The sequence below is a fragment of the Diadema setosum genome, chromosome 4 (assembly GCF_964275005.1).
Source record: "Diadema setosum chromosome 4, eeDiaSeto1, whole genome shotgun sequence".
In the NCBI taxonomy this organism is placed as follows: domain Eukaryota; kingdom Metazoa; phylum Echinodermata; class Echinoidea; order Diadematoida; family Diadematidae; genus Diadema; species Diadema setosum.
This window is the reverse complement of record NC_092688.1, coordinates 15,325,026-15,348,568: the sequence shown is the minus strand read 5'-3', so window position 1 is coordinate 15,348,568 and position 23,543 is coordinate 15,325,026. Positions and strand designations below refer to the sequence as shown.

The following is a 23,543-nucleotide window of genomic DNA, read 5'->3' as shown; positions in this document are numbered from 1 at the left end:
ACACGGAGAAAAGATACAGAAATTGTGGCAATACAAGAGTTTTTAATCACACATATTTTCCCAATCAGCGAAAAATTTCTCATACGCCAACATCTAACAGTAAGTTCAACTTGTTTTAACTTTGTCTTATAATTAAGATCTAATAACAATTTTTTATCAAATGAAAATGTATACCCAAAAATTTAAACTGAGTAGTTTTCCAAGATACTCCAAGCCCAGAAGCAGGGATATCCCTACAACCTCTTTTGGAACCAATCCAAACAGCTTCTGTTTTACTCATATTAATTTTACATCCAGAAAGTTCACTGAAGCTGTTTAATGTCTTAAACAAGTTATCAAAAGATTCTGAAGAACCATCAAAAAAAAAAAAAAAAAAAAACCAACTGTATCATCAGCTAACAGAGACGTTTTGATTTCCTGATTATCAACATCAAATCCTTTGATATCTTTATTCTGACGGATTGAAGACGCCATCATTTCGATTACAAATAAAAAAATAAGTAAGGAGAAATAGGGCATCCTTGAAAAATATCCCTTTCCATGTGTATACGATCAGTCATAAAACCATTATTCATATAATAACTAATTCTATTTGAATAAATAACTCTAATCCAATCTATAAATGTTTTTCCAAAATTAAAATGTTTCAATGCCCGAAATAAAAAATCATGTCTGACACTATCAAAAGCTTTCTCAATATCAAATAATACAATAGAACCTGGAAGATCATTTTCATTGGCATATTCAATAACATCTACAATAAAGCGAATATTGGTACCAATAAATCTGCCTTTGAGAAAGCCGGACTGATCAGAATGAATGACCTATAAGACGCTTTAAACGATTAGCAAGGCATTTGGCTACAATTTTATAATCTACAGTTAAGAGGGTAATGGGTCTGTAATTTTTTATATACATTGGATCTTTATCCTTTTTAGGGAGTAAAGTAATAATACCATTTCTTTGAGATTGGGAAAGCATTCCATTTTGCAATGAAAAATTGTAAGCATTAATCAGCAAGTCACTTAAATCCGACCAGAAAATAATGACTGGCAAACCATCATACCCAGGGGTCTTACTTGTTTTCATAATCTTAAGAACATCATACAACTCTTGGTTTGAAAGTAGCTGTTCAAGAATTAAATTTTCACCTTCAGCATGTTCAGTAAGTTTGAGAGAATCCAATGAATTAAAAAATGTTTCAAAATCACTGGATCTGTCTTCTTGTCCTGAAGTATTTTGAACAGAATATAATTTACAATAAAATTTGTGAATATTTTTCAGGATAAGAGATTGGTCTGATATAACCCTTTCAACATCATCTATTATAGAAAAAAAATATTATTTTTCTGCCCAGATCTATTTTCTAAATTACAGAAGTATTTAGAACTTTTTCTCCTTCCTCCAGCCAACGGGCTCTGGAACGAATTATTAAGCCCTCGGTTTCAAAGTCATATATCTTATTTAAATTCTCTTCCAATTTTTCCAAAGCCAAAATGAGTGTATTATCTTTATCACTGCTATTACCAATCTGTTCTTTAATTTTATCTATTTCCAATAATAGTAATCTACTTTTCTCTCTATTCCTTTCCTTCTTTTTTCTAGATGTGTATTCCATACAAATACCAATAATTATACATTTTAAAGTATTCCACAATGTATTAGGATTACATTTTACATCTTTGTGCAGTTCTTTAATTTCTTTTATTTTATTTTTGATATTTAAAAAATCATTATTATTATTATTATTATTATCATTATTATTGATATTTACAAAATCAGCATCATGATATAAATAATGACAATTTAATTTCCAAAATCATCTACCTTTTAATGGCTGATTATCTTTGAAATCTAAGGAAACCACTGAATGATCTGATTGTATTCCAGGTAAAATTTTGGATTTTGCACAATAATTTTATTAACAAAATTATTTGAGACCAAAATAAAATCCAACTTGGACAAAACTTTTGGATTTTTTTTTTTTTTTTGGTGTCTGGTATATTGTCTCAATGCTGGATGGAAATTTTCCCAAATATCAGTCAAACAAAAATCTTCCATTAAAACAGGTAACATTTCACTAGTTTTGATATTAGAATGATGAGGTCTGTTACCGTGGTAATCCATATTTCCTATAACTGTATTGAAATCTCCTCCAACATAGATGAACCACTTTGTTTATCAATCTCACCAAATACTTCAAGGAAGAAATCAGGATCATCATTATTTGGGGCATACAAATTAACAAGAATAATAGGAATATCATTTTAAACCGTATTTATTATCAAATATCTACCATTTGGATCCTTAATAGATTTTACTTGAACAGAGATTGAATTTCTAATTAAAATAGCCACTCCTCTACTATTAGATGTATAATTTGTGAACCAGGCTGATTCCTCCCATTGAGTTTTTCAAAAATTTTCATCACATACATCCGAGTGTGTTTCTTGCAAAAAATATAATATTAGATTCAATATTTCTCATATAGTAAAACACTTTTCTCCTCTTTACAGGGTCTTGTAATCCACGACAATTAAATGTACAAATATTTAACATCATAATGAATAAAAAGTAAAAAAATTTACAAATAGGTCAACCTCAAGAATGAAAATAATACATGTATTCAAATTAAGCACGTAACTCATCAACAAACAATTGGCATAGACTGCATCTGTCAGGGCAAGTTCTTTGTTGAACTTGATAGTGATACTACCACATTCATGAACAAATTCTACAACTGCTATAAAGAAAAACATAAGAAATAAAGCTACAAGCAAATTTAATAGTGACCAAAAAAAAAAAGACAAAAATCGCGCTAGATGGAAATGCAGGACCCCAAATCAATACACGGTCCTGCATTATAAAGCGCAATGTAGATCTACGGCAACAACAGAGCATAATCCAACAAATGCAAAACATAACCAGTGTGTCAAAAAAGGTTGCTTCCTTTAAAAAGGATCTTAACTTATTACTACAGTTTCCATTGGACTTCATATACCTTCGTCTGAATAGCCTAAAATTGTCATTTTTGAAAAATAAAACTAAAATCAACAAATGTAAAGCAGAGGCATCACATTATTGATACTTTTAGTAACTATTCTGAGCAAAAAAAAAAAAAATAAAATAAAAATGAACATTCCTAGTCCAATGTTTTCTATATGTTACCTTTTGTACCCTTATTAATTCAAAAAATAAATGAATACAATAATGAAATGAGTATGGAAAAAATTAAAGTTTTCAAACGAAGAAAAAAATTGATAAAACCTACCTTCCTTTTGGTTTCAAACTTTCCTATATATTTTTATAATTTCATTAACAAACTTTCCAAGTTATCTTCAGAACTTCAATCATAAAAAAGACACTCTCTCTTTAAACTTGTGAACCTCAACTTCAAGGGAATAATATTGGCCAACAAGGACCATAAAAATCCTTAATTCTTTTAATAAAACAGTGGAGACTCCAACTCGTGTGTTGAGAGCATAAAATAATGCCCAACTTTTAAAAACAAACAAATATCAAGAGTATATTTATAGTCTATAGAACACAGTAAAATCTACGATATTTCAACAGAACTAAAAAGCACAAAAGAAACTGTTCAACAAGTCACTAATTTCTTGGAAAAATCTCTGAAAGGTCAATAAAAACATGCTCAGCACGAGCCATAGTAACTTTGAAAACCAGTGCTCTATATTTACAGAGACTTCAAAGAGTAATTGCAGCAAAGAAAATGAATGTCAGTCTTGTCAGAACAGTACACATGTTCGCATGATGTACAAGAAATACATGAGCTGACGACACACAAAGCACAATTCACAGCACAACGAGCTTCCCAGTATTTGGATCCTTGTGAGCCAGCTTTGGCGGATATATGAAAAAAAGATTTGTTTCCTTCACCCCGGAGACGCTTGAAATCCTCCATCCTGCTCTTGCGTAGGTTACGCACCCTCTTGCTCAGATCATCTGCGATGAATAGTTTGTGGTTTTTGTACTCCTCAGCCTTGAAGCGCTTCAGGCACTCTGCATTGACCTTTTCTTTTTGCGTGAATAATGAAAAACATGCGTGGATCATTCTAGGCTTGGTATTTCTAACCTGACCACCTTGTCCTTGACCATGACGGTGAGTAGGGGTCCGATGAACCCTTTCAATGGAGTAGGAAGATGAGGCCAGGCCCACAAATTGCTGCAAAACGGTGTCGATGGTTTGTCGACAGTCTTCCGTTTCTCCCATCCCCGAGACCCCATGCAACACTAAGTTGTTACGCTTGGAGCGATTTTCTAGATCATCAACAGCAGCTTTGAGGGTGGAATTCTCCTCTCTAAGGTCTGCAACCTCTCTCTTAAGATTGTCATAGTCATTCTCCAGACTGCTTATTTTCTCCCCTTGCTCATTCAGTTTCAGAGTCAACTCACCCAGCCTCTTGACAAGCATGCTGTCGATCTTGTCCTCAAAACGTTTCTCAAACGATACACTGGAGCCTGCTCTGATGTAGCACCGGTACCCTCTGTGACTATAGCTTCACCAGCGGGACGGGCGAAGTGACAGTTGAGGTTTCGGTGGTGCCAGAGACGTCGCTGTCGCTGTCATTCAGCTTGGATTTTTTCACTTGAAGGCTTGCTTGGAGAGCTAACATCAAGTCCTGTAGGTCTTTTAAGTTGATCCATGTTCGTTTAGTTTGGATTTGACACTAATTCTATCACAATAGTCATGACAAGCAAAAGTTGGATTCTGGACCGAAATGTACGAGTTCAGAAAAAAACTCAACATGTCGCTACCGTTGCCACGTGATCTCCCCCCATTAACTAACAAAACTAAAAAAAGAGGTATAAGAATGACCATAATTTCGTCAACACTGTTTTGTTTGTTAGTTAGTTACTTAGTTTGTTTGTTTGTTTGTTTGTTTGTTTGTTTGTTTGTTTTGGTATTATCCTTCATAACAAAGTTGTATTGCACTACCACAGTCGCGAGAATACCAGTCTGACGTGGGGGGGGGGGGAATGTCGACGAACTATTGAGTTATTCCGTTAAACCGCTCAAGACCACGGCGGCAAAAAAAAAAAAAAAAGTGTCATTGTAACTGTATGCAGACATAAATGCTTCAAATAGTATAGTGGCAAGGGTATCTTCTCTACACCCTGGGCAGCCACTGCTGATATACATGGCATTAATTGACACTATAAATGCAGTATTGTATATGTGTATTGGTTTTATTCGGTTGAACGTGTCTTACAAATGGCTAACAAATGAAGATCATGAATGGGAATCCGTCTGAGTCTCAGCTGGTTTCCTGCTTTCTACATTCTGTATTCCTCATACCTGCTATTTCCACTGTCTTCTTCAATATTCGTGTATGCTCATGCATGCGTATACTGTACTGTAAGCAAAGGGACATACAAGTTCGTCTTTAGCAGTCCCGTTACCAGTCTTCTATGAAAGAAGATGCATTTTTATTGTTATATGCCTTTATGTTACATGGAATGTAAAGTTAATTCATCGTTTGTGATTATACATGTATAATGTTTGAAAATGAAAGTAAAACTGAGTAATAATACAACAGAACTGAACTGAACTTGTCTGTACTTGACTGAACTGTAATGAATTGAACTGAACTGAACTTAAATGAACTGAACTGAACTAAACTTGAACTGAACTGAACTGAGCTGAACTGAACTTAAATGAACTGAACTGAACTGAACTGAGCTGAACTTAAATGAACTGAACTAAACTGAACTGAACAGAACTGAGCTGAACTGAGCTGAACTGAGCTGAAATGAACTTAAATGAACTGAACTGAACTGAGCTGAACTTAAATGAACTGAACTAAACTGAACTGAATTGAGCTAAACTGAACTGAGCTGAACTGAGCTGAACTGAGCTGAAATGAGCTGAACTGAAACATGTCAACTTCACATGGCAATTTCTCCTGTCTTCCGCCAATGCTTTGCCCTTCACTGCGCCATACATTGAACTTACAGGACACAATCGGCCATTTGCGTATTGGCGTCATCATGCTCAACTGCTCAACATGAAGTACAGTATGCATAGCGTCCTCACATTTGATTTGCTTTGCATTCTCTGACTTTCTTCTGTTATCCTCTTAATTTCTCTTTATATAAAAAAGGTAAGTTTTTAACCCAGACCCTATTAAGGATATTAGGAACATGTATTCTCTCTGTCATAAAAAAAAACCACACACACACACACTTGTAATTAGCTCTGACTACTACGTACATCATGAATAATGAACCCCCATTTTCAAGTTTTGATGTACTTTTTTTTTCTCTCATATCTTTTTGTTTCTCTGTTTCACACACATTAATCTATGTCATGAACGGCGCAACACTTTTGTCTGCAAATAATGATATGATATGATATGAATGTATTGTTCAAGATAGTTATAATTATTATTTCTTTTTTATTTCTGCATGAGAAATATTTGGGGACTGGCCGTTATGAATACATTTTAAGCTGCAAAAACATTAGACTATGAATTGATAATACTGTTTTTTTTTTTGGCATGAAACTATTATTATCAGTTATAGTATATATTTTGTAGAAGATTCAAAAGATATCTTCACAAACCAGAACTCCGCAATCACAACAATTCACATGCATAGGGTGTTGTTAAACATTGGTGAGAGGATTTTCTTTTCAATATCATACAAACAGAGATTTAGAAATACTATGACTATCGTTTGATTTGAGAAAGAAATATTTTATTTGCATTCACACACAAAAAAAAATAGAATGCCACATTGATATAAGTCAATCATATTATCACATTAGAAATAGATGTAATTGTTATAAATGGCAATATATTGACAATTATAGGATTACTCTTTACAATTCAATATCTTTATAGTATTGCACTTCAGTTTGGAATCGAAAGTTTTACAACAGGAATAGTGGAAAATAGTATAACAAGTAATTTTTGACAATGGATTTTGGACGTGTGTTACTGGATGTGTGCATTGCATCTTGGCAGATTTAAATCACTGAATCGTACCATAAGTAGCTTAAAATGTTTCAAATCTTTTATTGTTTTGGATTCTTTTCTAGATGGTATATGGAGTCCCAAGGGGCGAAAATATGTTATATACCGTATAATCACATGAAATTTAGTGCAGCATAAAACAACAGCAAGAATAACAAATGAAGAATACATGCAGAGTCTGCAAAGCCCTTCTCTCCCATCCCTCTTTTCAAAAAATATATTTAAAAAATGTTCAAAATGCTCGCCTTTACATTCAGAGGGACACTCCGGTATATCTCATTACTTCTGAACGTGATAACAGTTGAGATTAAACAAAAAGAAAAAAAAACTTCGATTTTTGTGATTTGGACTAATGGGGTGGTAAAGACGTGAACAAATTCCTGTATTAACTGCTTTGTTATTGGCAGGATTAGTGATCATTCGTGCTGAGAGGCGAATTTTAAATGCAAGGAACATTGGCGTATAGAGTACCAAAGTGATGGTATATCACAGTCTTTTGCTATAGTTTAATATGATACTGATTCCAAACAAGATATCCTGACACCAGGCTTCGGGCAGTGGGTTGGAGCCAGGTGGGAGCATGGTTAATAGCAACAATAGTGTTCACAGATACTTGGACCAGGGTGAGGTTGTTTGTAAAACAGTTCCCTGGCGAGGAATAGCTATGACATCACGCTTCAATATTTCTGCATATAGCATGCAGCCAATTAACAGTGTTTAAGGGACATTTCTGAACTATTTTGTGGATTTGCCATCAGTATACGCATTATTATGTATTTCATAACATTTGTGAGAAGAAATTATAAACTGTTCTCTTTGTACATATCATAAAGCAATACTAGCACATTATATATTAGTCAGTGCAGTAAGGTATATTTCCGAAGGCACATGAAGGTGCGTCTGCACCAAACACACACAGATTATGCATTGATATTGCTATTGAATTTTGTAATACATGTATGCCTTCTTACGTTTTTGTTTCGCTATCATTCTCGTGAATGTTATGTCTGAAAGTACTGTCACAAATGACTCCTTCACAACTTAGCAGTCGAAAAGGGAGAATCACACTATATTTTGTTCGACAGGATATGTACATCATTGTTTTTTGAAGCATTCCTCACAGCGGAAACAAATAAAGTATGTATTATAAAAAACGTAACTCTGGATCCAGCTTTAGCGAGACACTGTATGGAAAACGTGAATGAAACATTGTCACCAGTTAAGCATGGATTGAATGGGGTATAATATAGTTGAAAACGTTAAGGAGACAAAAATTGTTGTCTCCTCAACGTCTATATAGTGTCTCCCCAAAGCTCCTTCAATATTTAAGTTACATATTGTATTGTACTTCATGTGCTAATACAAAGAAAAAAGATGCATAGGAATAGATTCTCAAAGAATCTGATTATTGTCTCCGTAATACTAATAGACAGTGAAAAAAAAATGGTCAATGATGTGAAAGAATATATCTATGAGTAGTTGTTGTAATTCAATCTGCCCTCCAACAGATCACAGCTAGCGAAGCACATATTATTGCATAGAAGAGGATGTACCCAAGGAGGTACTAGCTCGCCCAGTAATACCTCCATGCTAAACTTGAGATAGCCTTTTGACAAGGCTCTCTCGCTGTATGATGGCAACAACGGGAGAGCGAAGGAAGTCCAGCCTATGATAGCGCAACGTCGCACTCAGTTGGGCTCGCTTCGTTCTTCCCCATTCGCTCTCCCACATAGAGCGATAGGGCCTTGGTAAAGGTTATATCTGAAGCGTTTATGAAATAATCCCACCTGTGAAGAAGGCATTGTCAACAGTTACGTAATACTAAATTTGAGTAGATTGAACGTGGAGCTTGTTGTAGTTCCATGGATTGAATGCTGAGCAGTTTCCAAGAAGCATTCTTTGATGATTGTATATATTTTATAGCATTAAATTCACTGAAGAATTGAAGTTGAATTCAAGATTCACATCTGATTATCGTCTTTCAGTTCCATTACATTCTTTTGAGTATCATATATAATACACATCTTTCAAAATAAATAGTTTAGTCGCGATAGTCACTGCAACCGATAGGCCTATTGTGATTGGTTGGAAGAACGTTACGGGCGCGCCGTTGTGACTGTTGGAGGTCGAGTTAGTTGGCCCACTCATCAGTCGCATGCGTCGTCTGCCGCCGCAGCCCAGCCAGTCTGCATGAAAATTTCGCGGGAATCCGCGATCGAGAGCACCAGTGTTGTGGTTGTAGCGCCAGTATTTGTTTCTCCTAACAAAGTATGTCGATCCTTCAAACAAAATGAGGACATGGATGAAAAACAGAACAAAAACAGAACAAAACAACATCAACAAACCATTTACTAATAATTGTCACACGCAATCATACTCATCAACGTCGATGCAAAGAATGTTTAGTTTTGATATCAAACAATATATCGGTTTTTCTCTTATTTATAACAAGTTATTATGTACAAGAAATTTTGAATACACTATGGTAATTTAACACTACACTTTTGTGTTTACATCAACATTAATACATATCACACATAACTGTCTAAATAATCTATATACATATCGAATATAATAATGGATAAATGATGAAGTAATCTAAAACTATTTATCAAAAAAAGATTTTCATATTATCTGCTATGTAGTCAATTATCATACACAGCAATTTATTAGGAAGCGTTAGTACTCAAAACACAGTGTATAGTCACTGAGGGCTAGAATTACTTTTTTTTTAAATATCATTTGTGACCTCTTCACGTTTTTATAATAATTGCCTTCAATAGATCTTCTGGCGAAAAGTCGATTAACAACATATGTAGTTTCATCATAATTTCCCATGTCTTCGTTCTCTTATTTGTTGTATTCGACAATTCAGTCATGTAATTTCTTGTTATGTTTGTGGTTTATTTGTTAAAACGTTGAGTATAGAACAACTGAAACAAACAAATAAACAAACATTATGAGCATGATTATAAGCTCATCTCATGCTTTAAATTTTTTGTCTTTTGTTTCTCTCCATATCATACATGTACATGTATTACATATGTAGTAAATACAGGAATCATCTAAGAGATAATTTGCATAGATGTCTTCTGAGAGAACGTGAAATCATACCTTTGGATGAGAAAGCGGCGTCGATTCGAGGGGGGAGTCCCGGTATATCATCCTGAACGTTTCGTGGATATTCGTTCAGATCGACTCCCATCTGGTAGCTGAACATTCCCCAGTAATCCTCACCCCGGAAGAAGTAGATCATCTGGTCGGGCGGCCAACTGAAGGCGCCCTCTACGTTGTTAGGCAACCCCATGACTCTGAGAGGCCGCGGGAAACCGGGCTTGAGGTTCAACCCGTTATACTCCCAATACATTGAACCTGGTGAGCAGAGATGCAACAAATCCCAGTTACAAAGTAGAACATGACTACGTTTTCAAAACCCCTTGCTATTCGCATAGACTGAATTACGAAGTACATGTATGAAGATCTCAAAACATGATACAGGTTTTAATATTCACTTCATATTCACTTACCAGACAATATTACAAAAGTCGATCTGCAAAGATAGGTGACAGGATTACGTCATTTTCCATTGAAAGCTGGACAATGTTTAAAATCTTATCTGAATAATTCACTGACTTTGTATTTCATTTATGTATGAACAAGAAGTTCAGAAATAAAATCAAAATCAATCAAATCAATTTTTCATACATTGCTTTGGATACGAAAGAAAGAATAATCCTTTTGCGCAAATTTTGTCAGACACATTCACGTCCGGCAAAGAATTGGGAAAAGAGACGCGTCCTTGCGACAGAAATATTTCGAGTTCAAACATGTTTAATCCTACACAAAATCTTCAGAGCCATATCTTCGTGTCTTTCAATACTGTGATATAATCATATTCTTTGGAACTTCACAGGAAAGAGCGAACCGAACGTACTCCGTGTATATTGAGATATCGAGCATAAAGCATAGTTAACTTATGAATTGTCATTTGACTTCATTTTGATTTCACGTTCTCATGGTATGTTACAAGAAATCAGTTCATTATTGACAGGGGCGGATCCATATTTCCGTTAAGGGGAGGCACCTTTACAAAATTAAAGGGAGCGCACGTACGCCCCCGATACCCGATCACTGTTGCTTTTTATTTCTTTTGTTTCAATAAAAAAATGAAGAGGGGGCGCGCGCCCCGTGCGCCCCCCCCCCCCCCCCCCCCCCCCCGCCGATCCGGCACTGATTCAGGATAAAAAATACATAGTCAGCCTTGGAGTTTACATTTGCATTTCTACTTTTAGGTGAACATGTTGTTATCATGGTCTCACATCATACACATAACAGTGACCTTTACATCTGCGACACTAACGCTAACTATACTGAGAATTGCGTTATACACATGCGAGAATCAGCTGTTTCCATTGTTCAACCCTGGAGGTTGCGTAATCTTAGCGTTCGCGTCGCAGATCTAAAGCTCGCTAATCACATTGCCGGAACGGGATAACAACCTCACCCTTTAGCAAGACAGTGGTTCCGTCTTGTTTTTCGTAGGCGGCGTTAATATTACTCGGGGCTCTGCTGAAGAAGGATGCGATTCTGATTGGATAGCCGGGAAACATCTGACCATTGCTCCCAATCCGCCACATGTCAGCACCCTGAACGGAGGTAAGAAAAACAGAAACATAATCGTGACTTAATAAATGACTACACACTGCCAGCTCAATTAAAACAAACAAACAAACAAACAAATAAACAAACAAACAAGAAACAAACAAGAAACAAAACACAACAAACAAAACACACACACACACACATCTGTACCTCTGATGTTCAAATGGATGAAAAAATACTCTTGATCATGTTTTTTTTTGAAAAATTGTGTTCTTACAATCAAGGTTTGTATATTATGAAGAACATAATGAGCTCAGATTTTTCAATTTGTAAGGATTTTGCAATCGTTTCATAAGATTATGTTTACACTACGCTGCCCTACATCAAAGTAAATAAGCACTGAATTGACCTGCGTTTTAGTACAAGTAGCCATGACAAAAGAAATTATGGGCACACATACTCGAGCGGGATTCGAACCCAATACTTTCTGATCGCTGCATGTTATCTGTAGTACTCGCTGCATGCTATCTGTTTCTATAGGAATTAAAACCAACACTATCTGGAAGCTCGGTGGTCATGTCGATAAGACACCTCCCCAGTACCGGTGATCAGGAGGTCGTAGGTTCGAATCGTGCTCGAGTATGCATGGCCATAATTTCTTTTATTATGGTTTGCTACCAAAACACTGATCAATTCAGTGCTTATTTGAGTCGATGCACAGGGGCAATTTGTCTGTCAGTTGCAATGTAAACAACTCGACGGAAGAATTTCATCAATTTGAACAGACAATGTTGTATCAGTTCAGGGGCGATCACACATCGCCGGTTTAGATGGCGGTTCATGACGGTTCTCAAACAGCCGTGAACCGTGTCCCAACGACGGCGGAAAGCAATTAAACGCGACGTGACTACGTTCTCAACACGTTTTGAACACGTCTCTAACGCGGATTGGCGCGATAGTAACACGGATCTCCCCGAAAGGTGGAGGAGTCCATACCAAGCCCCTAAAGTTGGATGCAATTAGAGCCCTTTCACTCGTCTTCAATGGGTTACAACAAAACAATCACAAGGAGCGTATTGCTTTGTTAGGTATATCAATCACAATTTAAAAGAAATTACGAAACGTTGTAACTCCCTGCGTATTTACAGATTGACATAAGTGATGCAATAGGCAATTATCTTCAAGTTTCAATTTGCTTTTTTCTCTCTCTTTTAACTTTTAAAATATCTGTATTAACTGTTATTAAAAAGACATACATCACTGTACATGGCAAAAGCAGAATCCAACATAGTTTACAAAGTTTCGTGTTCATTTGCAGGTTTATATCAAGTGATGTACAGGTACTTGCTTGTTTCAAACCCTCTTTTTTCAATTCAATTGCCATTGAGGAACCTCTTAACTGCTGCTGATTGTGTTTTTTTTTTATAGTTTGGTCACTCTTTTTTGTGTTTAAGTGATCGTGAAGCTCTCCTGCAACGGGGTCTCATCAGTTTAAACGCGCATTCTTTGATACTCTATTTGAAAAATGATGAAGAGCCATGAAAGACACTATATTTTAATTTTACAAATGCCTTAGATTCGAAATAGAATTTCCAACAGCAGATTATCATGATCGAGGTAGTTCTCTTTTCAGCTCACTCATTCCCACGTACCTTGAAGAGGAAGAGTTCATTCCTCAAATTGGCAATGGCGTCAAAGGTCACACTGCAGATGCTGCCTCGAGGAGCTCCTCCTCCTCCTCCTCCTCCTCCTCCTCCTCCTCCTCCTCCAGGATATTGAGTCGGCTGCCCGGGATAGTAAGGACTTCTGGTCGGTCGATAGGGTGGAACGGGATTTGGATTTGGACCTGATTTTTTTTTTTTTTTTTTTTTTGGGGGGGGGGTTGTATGTGTCAGTGAAAAAGACAAATAATTGAACATTCATTCTCAGCCTCCAGTCCCCCCAAAAAGTATCACAAATGCAAAGATATGGTAACTAATTTATAGATTGGTATCTAAATGATGACATTAAAACAAAACAAAAAAAATCACAGAGAATTGTGAAGATTCAGCATTGTTCAGGTTTGATTGGTGATGAACATTTCACCACCAAAGGTTTTTTTATTTTTTATTTTTATGGCAAACTTGTAGAAACACAACAAAGTGACTCGAATATTAAGATTCTAGCGTATTTCTATTTCATTGGCTTTTTCAATATATCTGATCGCATTCTAGCGTTTGACGCTGTAACGATAGGAAGCAAAGTTGTGTCACTTAACTTACAAAAATTGTAACTTATTACTCTTTACATTGAAATATCAACAAATGAGAAAGAAACACCCAAGTAGGTCATATTTACCATAGAGTTCTTGAATGGCCAAGCGGTCGTCTTCCGGCAACCGAAAGTTCGGTTGATAGCCTTGGTAATAGGGCGCCATCAACGACCCTGCTACGTCAGAGTGGCCCAGGCCGAGACTGTGGCCCAGCTCATGGGCAGCGACAAAAAATAGGTTTGTGCCTGGAAAGAGGTAACCATAATAGGAGTGAATGGCAATGTGGGCACAGTGATACCATGGAGCTACAGTGGATTGAGTCTGGCTTCCCAGAATATCAGCGCCCTCTCACGGTGAAATAAGTAAGTAGCAGGTTGAGCTGGATGGTCCTGCTTCAAATAGTCCCGGGATCGGCGATAGGGTACAATTGACTCCGTGATAAGAAGCAAAAGCATTTGAATTTGTAATGGTCATTGAACCACTGTGCGAAGCGAAAGAAAAAAAAAAAAAAACTCCCGAAAGTTCACCTCAGCGTATCCACCTTATTTTACCACCAAACTCCTCGAAACTTTCCATGTATTTCTAATAGCGATATTTCATCCTCAATGTGAATTTCGGGCGAAAATGCTAGTCAGGCGTATCTTTCGGGAAAATTGACATTTTTCTGTCTGAGTTGAGCCAGCGAGAAAGGGTTACGATAATTTCCAGACACAAGCCTGTTCTGGTATAGATATGCAAATAATTAACTTATTGCTACAGTCTGTATACCCCAGCCTCACTATCTGAGAAGTTTCTTGTTTATGCAACCAGTAGTTAAGTGAAATCAAGACAAGCAGACAACCAAGATTATGAGAAAATGCTGGACATGCAAAACAAGATCTTCCTTATGCGCATCCTTATCGCCCTGATAGCAGACCATATTGCATAGGGCAAAACTGGAGTTACTCTATCACTCTTTAAATTGGAGACTGTTTGATTCTAAAGGAGAATAAAGATAAGCTGCTAGACTACCGCAGACGGCAAAATTGGAAGATATGCTTCATCTATGTCTGTGTATAGTATTTGAAACAAATGTACTCCCAAAATTTGGCAATCATAGTTTACTCATTTCAGTGGCATTATAATGTTCGATTTTCTAGAAGCCAAATCAATATTTTTGTCCCTTTCATATTAATTTCTTGGATATGGGGTATATGTTCTAAAGTAAAGATTGCTCTGATTACCACCTTCTTCCAAACCCCTTGCAGTCTTGAATAACAGAGCAATTAACTCGAGAAATTCCTGCACAACACTGAGTCGATGTGTATTCAGAGTGACGGCGAAGCCGCGAAGGAGACAGCCATTTAATCAAATATGACTCAGGGTTTAATGCCGTTTGACATTCGTACTAAAATTGTCTAGTGCCCTCCTCGCTTCCTCATCATCCCCCGTTCTTCTGGTCCTCCCCAGTCGTTGAAAGTGAGAATCGGCCTTTGACAGAACCGGTAGTTTGGAATCCCTCCTCGGCTTGCTTGGGTTAACTTTCCTGGGCAAAGGAGGAGGTGACTTCCGCCCCCATCGCTTCCCTGAGAATGGTGTCATCCTGGCTCCGTTACCCCCCTCCCCCGCCCCCTTCTCCCAAGGATTTACTAATTTCCCGGTAATTGAGATCGCCATGGCAACGCGGTTGTACCGATCTGGAGCGACGCACGAATGAACTCCATGCGTAACCGGTATTGAGAGGTGATGTGTGCACATAATTATGCGCATGTTATCTGAATGCTTGCTGACGTGTTAATCCTTTAACTGAACCCCAAATGTCTCTTCATATTTAAGAGTCATTTCGTCACGTTCACACCCAAACATGAAACAGCGGTATCATTTTGCCAACATGAATATCGCTTCTGGGGTAAGGACTGGTGTCAAAATCTTGCTAACAAACTTGCTAATTACTTAAATGTGTCAATTAAAGGAGCTTCTAAATCACTTTTACTATTGAAGTCTCATCCTCTCAGTATGTATATTTGCCATTGACAGCACGTGTATTGATAGGTAACATGGCACTTGCAATGTTCAGCCACGTTAACATCTTTCAAACTACATGTATAATCATAACTACAAAATGATATGTTAAGTAACTCTCCATATTAACTTGTTAACTTTTTTTTTAATCATATTCATCCGGCCGTTGTTGTAACAATGATAATGATGATATTGATGATTATATAGAATTAATAGCAAGAAAAAATGGAAGTGACGGGGAGAGCTTCTTAGCTTCGAGAACAATCTATTGCGGTCTTTATACTTTATTTTGTTGATGTACATAAATTTTCATTTGACATTCCTTCTATTATACCCTTAATATGGGCTATCCCGCTCTCTTGTCAGATAAAAAAAAGAAAGAAAAAACAAACAAACAAACAAACAAACAAACAAACAAACAAACAAACAAACAAACAAAGTGCTTTTAATATCGCGTCCGTATACCAACCTTCGTGAGTGCCGGCTGTGAACATTTCGTCTTCGTCAAAATGCGCGTCCCCTCCGAGTCCCTGGCCGGGGTAGAAAGCGTGTGCCAGCGTCCCTCCAGGTCCGTCGAACGAGTACTCGTCGTTGTGCTCGCCGGCGGCGAACAGGATGTGGATGTCGGGTTCCTGCCCGTAGCTGACCTCGCGGAACCTAAGCGGCGTGACGTCACTCCACACCTTCAGTCCGTCCTGAACGGATCGTCGAACGAGATTGATCGGCAAGTCCGGCGTGTAGTTGTCGAAGCTGGGACGGGGGAAAAGACGAGAGGGAAACATGCGAAACACACTCATATTGACCTTGATTCTATTAATTATCAAACCACTATAACAATAGAGCCATTGGTTATGCTGATATTAGTAGGAGCAGATATCACTTCTTCTAAATTACTACAACTAGCATGATGCCACTTATTCTGCTACTGCTATATTTCTATAGTACAACAACAGCAACAACAACGACAGCGACAACAACAACTGCTACGACCACAACTACTACTGCTACTACTACTACTACTACTACTGCTACTATTACTACTACTACTACTACTACTACTACTACTACTACTACTACTACTACTACTACTACTACTACTACTACTATCACTACTTCTTCTGCACTACTATACTACTACTACTACTGTCATTGCTATTTCAACTTCTAGTACCTGTACCATTACTGAAAGTTCTCCAACTTTTAGTGCTATTACTATTGCTTTAACAATCACTTGCGCAATGATAATAATGGTGATAGACAATTACATGAAGTGATCAAAAGTACCACAAATGGTAACTATGCATGAAGAAACAAAAAGAAAAAGATGATTTGAATCATGCAATTATACGTTTATCGAATGGAAAATACGTCAGTGACATGAACAGGTGTGGAGCCATACAAAATGACCGGTTTTCTTTTTTTTTCTAGAGTAAAAAACACACCCCACACCCCTAAATGTACGTCCACGTGCAATAATGTTCATCATTGTTCACAAAAGATGAGGAAAACACCTGCCAGATTTAATGTACTTGATGGGAAGGTGGAATTATGGCGAGAGGAACCCTGAACTAACAAAGGAGATAAGAAAAAAATACACAAAAAAAATGAAAAGAAAAGTATCTAGGGATATGATTCAGAGCCACGCGAAGCTTTAAAGGGCTATTAGATTGTTTAGAACCATGTATTGCGGCAACAATGACTTTTTCTCAGCAGCATACTTGCAGATTCAAACTTTTCAGTGTCTTTCAAGATGAGGGCTTGCGTGTCAGCAACAAACAAACTCACTAACGAACCAAGCATTAAAAAATGCATGTTTGCTGCTAATTGGTTTCCATGCTATCATGTCATTCGAACAAAGTGTGTCTTTAGAGTAGTATTTGCAACATTATTTTTTGTCTATTTCTGTGGTATGTTACGAGGCAGCGGAAACCGGCTGATTGTGGGAAATTAAGTTTATAAAACTTTGCTTTGTCGGATTGGAATCGCGAAAAAATGGTTCACGCCACATTGAAATCGGGGTGGGTGATGCGCTATCATCAACATGATAGGGGCTCTTCCCCGTCTACCCTTTAGCTCAAGATGGGTTTGAGTTACGACTTCTTTTCCCGACCGACCTGGGTATATAGGAGAGTCGAAAGTTCACCAGTCGTTCACTGTAGAAGCGCAAGTATTAAGAAAAGCTTGTCGACGTATTTTTGGAAACAGATAATTTTCATCGTGCGCATTTAGGGTGACACTGGAGTGGGCTATCCGACTCGGCCTACATCGCAAAGAGGCCGGCAAGGAGAGATATGAGAGACAGAATATATTTCTAGCATCATGAGGAACGCTTGACGAATGGCAAAAGAAATTAAGTACAAAAGAAAAATAATCAATTATCACTTTTGCTCTCTTGTTGTTACACACCTGAAGTTTATGTCTGAGTGAGTGTTTGTGTGTGGGCGGGTGTATTATAAGTGGGCGCACTTTATAACCAAAAATCAGTGCAACCATGTCTCTGTTCTATATTCTCCTAAAACTTTATACTAAAAGTTGCATAATCAAATTTTTGGTTAGGGCTACGAACTAAAATTGACAAAGAAAAGAGATTCTCGAACGAATTTGACGAACTCATCAAAATGGACACTTGGGAAATATGATCTTTTTGCTCAAGGCCTACATTAAACGTGAACGATGTGAATGCAGCAAGGTAAAACTCTGAGTCTTACGTGGCTATTGACCGATTCTGTGACGCGCTATGTGTATTTTAGGCATGGGCGCAGCCATAGTGGGTGTATCAGCCGACCCCCCCTCCGCACTCCCCCACCCCTCTCCCTACACTAGCACGCGCGCAGAATGAAAAACTGCTTTAGCCAATAGGCGTCTCGTACTGAGTGCGCGAATGCTTGCTTAGTGCGCGAACCTTTGTTACAAGTGCGTGTAAACATGTTGCCCGGGGGTGGGGGAGAGCAGGGGGGGTCCGCTGATACACCCACTATGGCTGCGCCCTGTGCCGTAAAATGTCTGCTGCCCTCAACGAACCCGAATCGGTCAATACTTCGCTGTGCTCCATATACCGTCTCTACATTGCTCTACATTGATCGAATCGAAGCTAAGAACATTCCACAGTATGTGTGCACTACAACAATCCATGACCTGAGCGAAGATCTGCTGACGTTCAACACTCATGACAATTATTACCATCCTTCACAGACTTTCGAAAAAGCTGTACATTGTATTTAAGTTACGTTTCTCCGCAGGGAAACTGGAAATCTCACGACGGTGAATCACGTACAGAGTGCCGAGCTGTCGCTTTTTGCTTTGATGGTTATCTCGTTCTGACAATGGGGCACTAAGCTGCATACTAAGATCTACTTGATATAAATTCAACCGGAAAAGTTCTTTCTCCGTGATCGACGGAAGAGGTCGATCTAAAACTGAGCAAATTCACATTTGGCTTTTTCTTGTTTAACTTCCAAAATAATGAGCTTCTATAAGGTCTCTGAAATAATGTTCTGAACAGCTGAATAAGTACTCTTGCGTACTGCTGGTCTGAAGGTTGAAGACAGGTTTCAGGGAACATTACCGGATTTAGCTAATTCACGATTTAAAGGCTAGTTAACCGTTTGTTTTTTTTCTGGAGCTCAGTATGTACACTTTTCAGATTTAAAACAATGATGTGGCTGAAATGCGCATGATGCATTATTTTGGATCTCATACAAATATTCCGTGAGATGTTTGGGTTGGATATTGAGAAAGAAAACAATGGCGCAAATGTGCTGGAAGGGAAATAGAATGATAAATCCGCATTGTCAGTCGTTGAAGAGGTAGTGTTGATGAACTATCACACCTCACTAAGGAATATGAGGGGCAATAAAAAAAAATAATCACTAGAACATTAAACAAATTCCCTGGGTGTATAAGGCCTAACATAAGGGCGTATTCGTGAGCAGTCATATAACACGACTGATTGCAATGTACTCTGCGTGTGCCTGCACGTTACTACGTAGTTCCAAGATTAAATCCACTATTCATATAAGATACTCTATCGAAGCAAAGGCGGAAGTAACAAATACGACACTGTGCCGTTTTCAATTTAATGGGCATTTTCTTCAATTTCTCTTGACATGTAGCATGAAGCAATCAGACGAGATATATTTGACAGTAAGCGAGATTTTGTTTTTTTTTTTCAATTTTTCATTTTTTTTTTAAACACATGATTACTCTTTCACCATTTAGCTTCCTATTAAAATGTCTATGGATCCTCTTTAGCAGGATTAAAGCCGGCCGATGAGAGATTATATTCCGCAAATCATTAATTTAGTGCAATCGATTAGTGAAAGTATCATGTGTAAGGGAGTAGTCCTCCTTTAATCCCAGTCGGTGCACTAATTCGACGACGGGTGTTGCATGAGGCCCAACGGAACATAAATTCACACCTTATAGATTACCATTGATTTGCATTGACTTGACTTGAATTGAATTGAGCAAGTAACAAATACGGCACTGTGCCGTTTTCATTTTTATTGTCACTTTTTTCTCATGACATATAGCATGAAACAATAACACGAATAATGTTAGTAGTCCACAAGATAAGACGTTTTTGTATATTGACGGATATTTCTTACTTGTGAAGGAGATGTATTTGACAGTAAGCGATTTTTTTTTTAATTTTCTTTAACACGTGATTACTCTTTCACCATTTAGCTTCCTATCAAAACCTTTATGGATCCTTTTTAGCAGGATTTAAGCCGGTGACAGATTATATTCGGCAATTAATTTATTTAGTGCAAATCGATTAGTGAAAGTATCATGTATACAAGGGAGTAGTTCTACTTTAATCCCAGAGAAGGGTGTTCCATGAGGCCTAATGGAACACATTTTTTCACACCTTATATGAGATAATCTAGCACAGGGGATCTGCCACGGTAAATCAGAATGGAAGCTGTATGGAGCTGCAGGATCATTACTTTACACTGAGTATAGTCCCTTGCCTAAATCAATGATTTTCGTTTTATAAAGCATAGAATTTTTTTTTTAACAAACTAGAAATTTTACCTGAAAAGATATTTCATGTTATCAAATATTACACAAAAGAAGTTACATTTGACAAGCATCGCTATGAGCATGGTTAAAACAGGAAAAAGGTGTTTCTTTTGTTAGCCATTGAAACGTTTATAACTGCCTCCATTCCTTAACGATTTTGAAATTTTTTGAAATTTTTATTTTATTTTATTGAGGTTTTTTTATCAAACGGGTGCGCGTGCGTGGTTGTTCATATGTAGTGCACATCACTCCAAGGAGTATATTTTCTCTGAAAGATGTGACCGGAAATTCAACCATCCCCCCCCCCCCCCCGCAAAACCCTTCTTCTTTCATAGAGGGTGGATTGCATTGATGAATCGGAATTTGTGGGATAACAATATTATTGGTTGCTTCCAAAATAAAAAGATAAAGAGCTAGAAAGAGCGGAGGGACAGGGGGAGAAAGAGAGAGAGAGAAAAAAAAAAGGACAGGGGGAGAAAGAGAGAGAGAGAAAGAGAAAACGAGGACGAGGGAGGGGAAGAGAGAAAGTTGCATGAAAGGTGATGTAGTTAGTCATTTCACCATGCACTCTACAGTTATGAAATGATCACCGACATTATCTGCTTCAAGAACGTAGGCCCTGTTTACGCTATGAGGTTTTGGTTAGGAGGGAAATCGCGTACCTACATGGCCTGCCCCATATCTCCCGAAAAAAGGACTGTACTGAAACGTTGAGAAACTGTCGTGTCGAAAACGATTACAGTCAAATTTCTGGTTGGAAAAATAATAAAAAGAAAAGAGCTAAATTACAAATGGTTCTTGTAAGATTTGTCGCCTGCGCGTGTCGACCCACGGGTGCCTTAATTTGTCCAGGGAGGTGGACTTCCCACCTCCCTGATTTGTCGAGTCTTCTAACGAATACCTGGACCCGATTTTCTTAGCAAAGTCTGTTCCTTGTTGAATGATACAAGATGACTCTTTGCATTATTAGCAGCTGCAGCTTTGCTATTACACCGCGTCGGCGGATTACTCACCCTATGTAAGGGGGTATACTAATAATTGGTTAGGCAACATTGTGCCACAGGTGTTTCAAGAACTATAGAGCTGAACCTGGATTCTCAGTACAACGCCAGATCATCACGGCTATATTACAACATACAAACATGCTGTTTATCGAAGCGATTTATCGAAATTGAAACAATTGTTTCAAGTTCCGGATACATGGGATACGTGGTCCAGATCGCTAATGTTAAAGCTGCACTTGACTATGTTATCAAAAAGTCATATTTATTGTCTGCCAGTTTTGAGGAAAAGAGGAGTGCAACTTACTTTTGATTTACGCTTTCCCACTTTGGTTCTAATGACTAACATTTGTTGCAATGTAATGTACTATAATGTTATTAGAATATACGTTTCGATTTCTAGTATTTTTGTCCATCAACAAAAATCTAATGATATTGTTCAGTAATATTCATTGTAACTTCGATATGCTTGCTTATTGTTTATGTGAATACAAAGTGGAAATAAATTCCTATCAAACCAAAATAAAAAACTAAACAAAAGTAATATATCTTATAGAAAGAATCTCGTATTTTGCTTTTGTCACTTGCCTATTGGTTGACCTACATAATCGGTGTCCTATGTCTGAAATTTTGTAAAAAGAGATGTCCGAATGGTCTGTGTGTCATTGTCATGAAAAGTTGATATAAGTTAAGATTAACTTACCAGTACTTAATTTCAATTGCGTGTTTCTGACAGTTTGAACTTAGATGAGGCAAAAAACAACAACAAACAATCAAATAAACAAACAAAAAAAGCACCAAAAAAAATTGTTGCCGATGCTTCAGCTCGTTTCTGAGTTGCATCGACAACACAATTCCTCTGTAACATCATCACTGGTATTCATCACCTTAAAGTGCTGATGAGTTGTGAATTCCTGATGCTGGTGCATTGTCACCACACCCCTCCCATATCTTACAAAATAAATTGAATTTGGTCTTGGTAAGAGCATTGACACGCAAATGACAATGATGTGTTCATGTAGCCTCCCTCCATTTTGTTTTTTTGCCAGCTATCTTGACAACCTGAATCTTTGTGTGTTTTTTAGATACCGCCATTTAACAATTATTACCTGTAAGTGATTGTGTTTTTGGCCCACTTCGCTCCCGATAGGGTGTATCTCTTCTTCCGCCTTGCTTGGATGAACAAACTGTACTTGTTCCCCTCGACAGGGGAGGCGGCCGCGGCGTCTCCCCCTTCCACCGCCGTATCGACCAGGCTGACGTCGCTGACCCCGCACCGGGGCCGCCTCATCATCGACATCGTCATGGCGTCGAGCTCGCCGGTTTCAGGAATGTTGTAAAATCGTTGCATTCTAGCAAGGTGCGGCTTAATCTCCTCTCTAGTTACTAAGTGTGACGGGGCGTGTTTCTTCATGTAGCCGAACGACTCCAGAAACATCTGTAGCAACGTTAGAAAGAAACGGGACAAAGGTTAATGTTGAATGATAACGAGTCATTGGAGAAATGAAAGCAAATTAACTGAGAAGCTAAAATTGACCAGGTGGATCAGAGGATTAGATGGTTTTTTTTTGCAAGTTGATATTTAGGTCAGCTCACACAGAATGAAAACTCTCATATGACATTTCAGTAATTCTGTGTCGTCCCCATATCCCCTCCTTTATCGCTTTT

The 23,543-nt window shown here is 37.7% G+C and overlaps 1 protein-coding gene across 1 annotated transcript; it reads right to left on the bottom strand.

The window, feature by feature from the left end:
* Positions 1 to 3,097: 3,097 nt before the first annotated feature.
* On the bottom strand, positions 3,098 to 23,313 carry LOC140227644 (matrix metalloproteinase-18-like). Its single transcript, XM_072308062.1, has 9 exons — positions 22,985 to 23,313; positions 16,319 to 16,599; positions 13,935 to 14,093; positions 13,250 to 13,443; positions 11,500 to 11,641; positions 10,110 to 10,367; positions 9,016 to 9,274; positions 3,898 to 4,517; positions 3,098 to 3,102 (listed from the first exon to the last, which is right to left on the bottom strand). The coding sequence occupies exons 1-9, from the start codon at positions 23,311 to 23,313 to the stop codon at positions 3,098 to 3,100; spliced, it is 2,247 nt and encodes a 748-aa protein (XP_072164163.1).
* Positions 23,314 to 23,543: the final 230 nt, after the last annotated feature.

Bases quoted from the DNA above. Each gene is read 5' to 3' on its own strand.
- LOC140227644 (XM_072308062.1), bottom strand. From the start codon at position 23,313: ATGTTTCTGGAGTCGTTCGGCTACATGAAGAAACACGCCCCGTCACAC. The intron at 16,600-22,984 runs GTAATAATTGTT...CCCCCGTCCCAG, and splicing joins AAAAACACAATCACTTACAG to CTTCGACAACTACACGCCGG. The intron at 10,368-11,499 runs GTGAGGTTGTTA...TCTGCTCACCAG, and splicing joins AACCACTGTCTTGCTAAAGG to GTTCAATGTATTGGGAGTAT.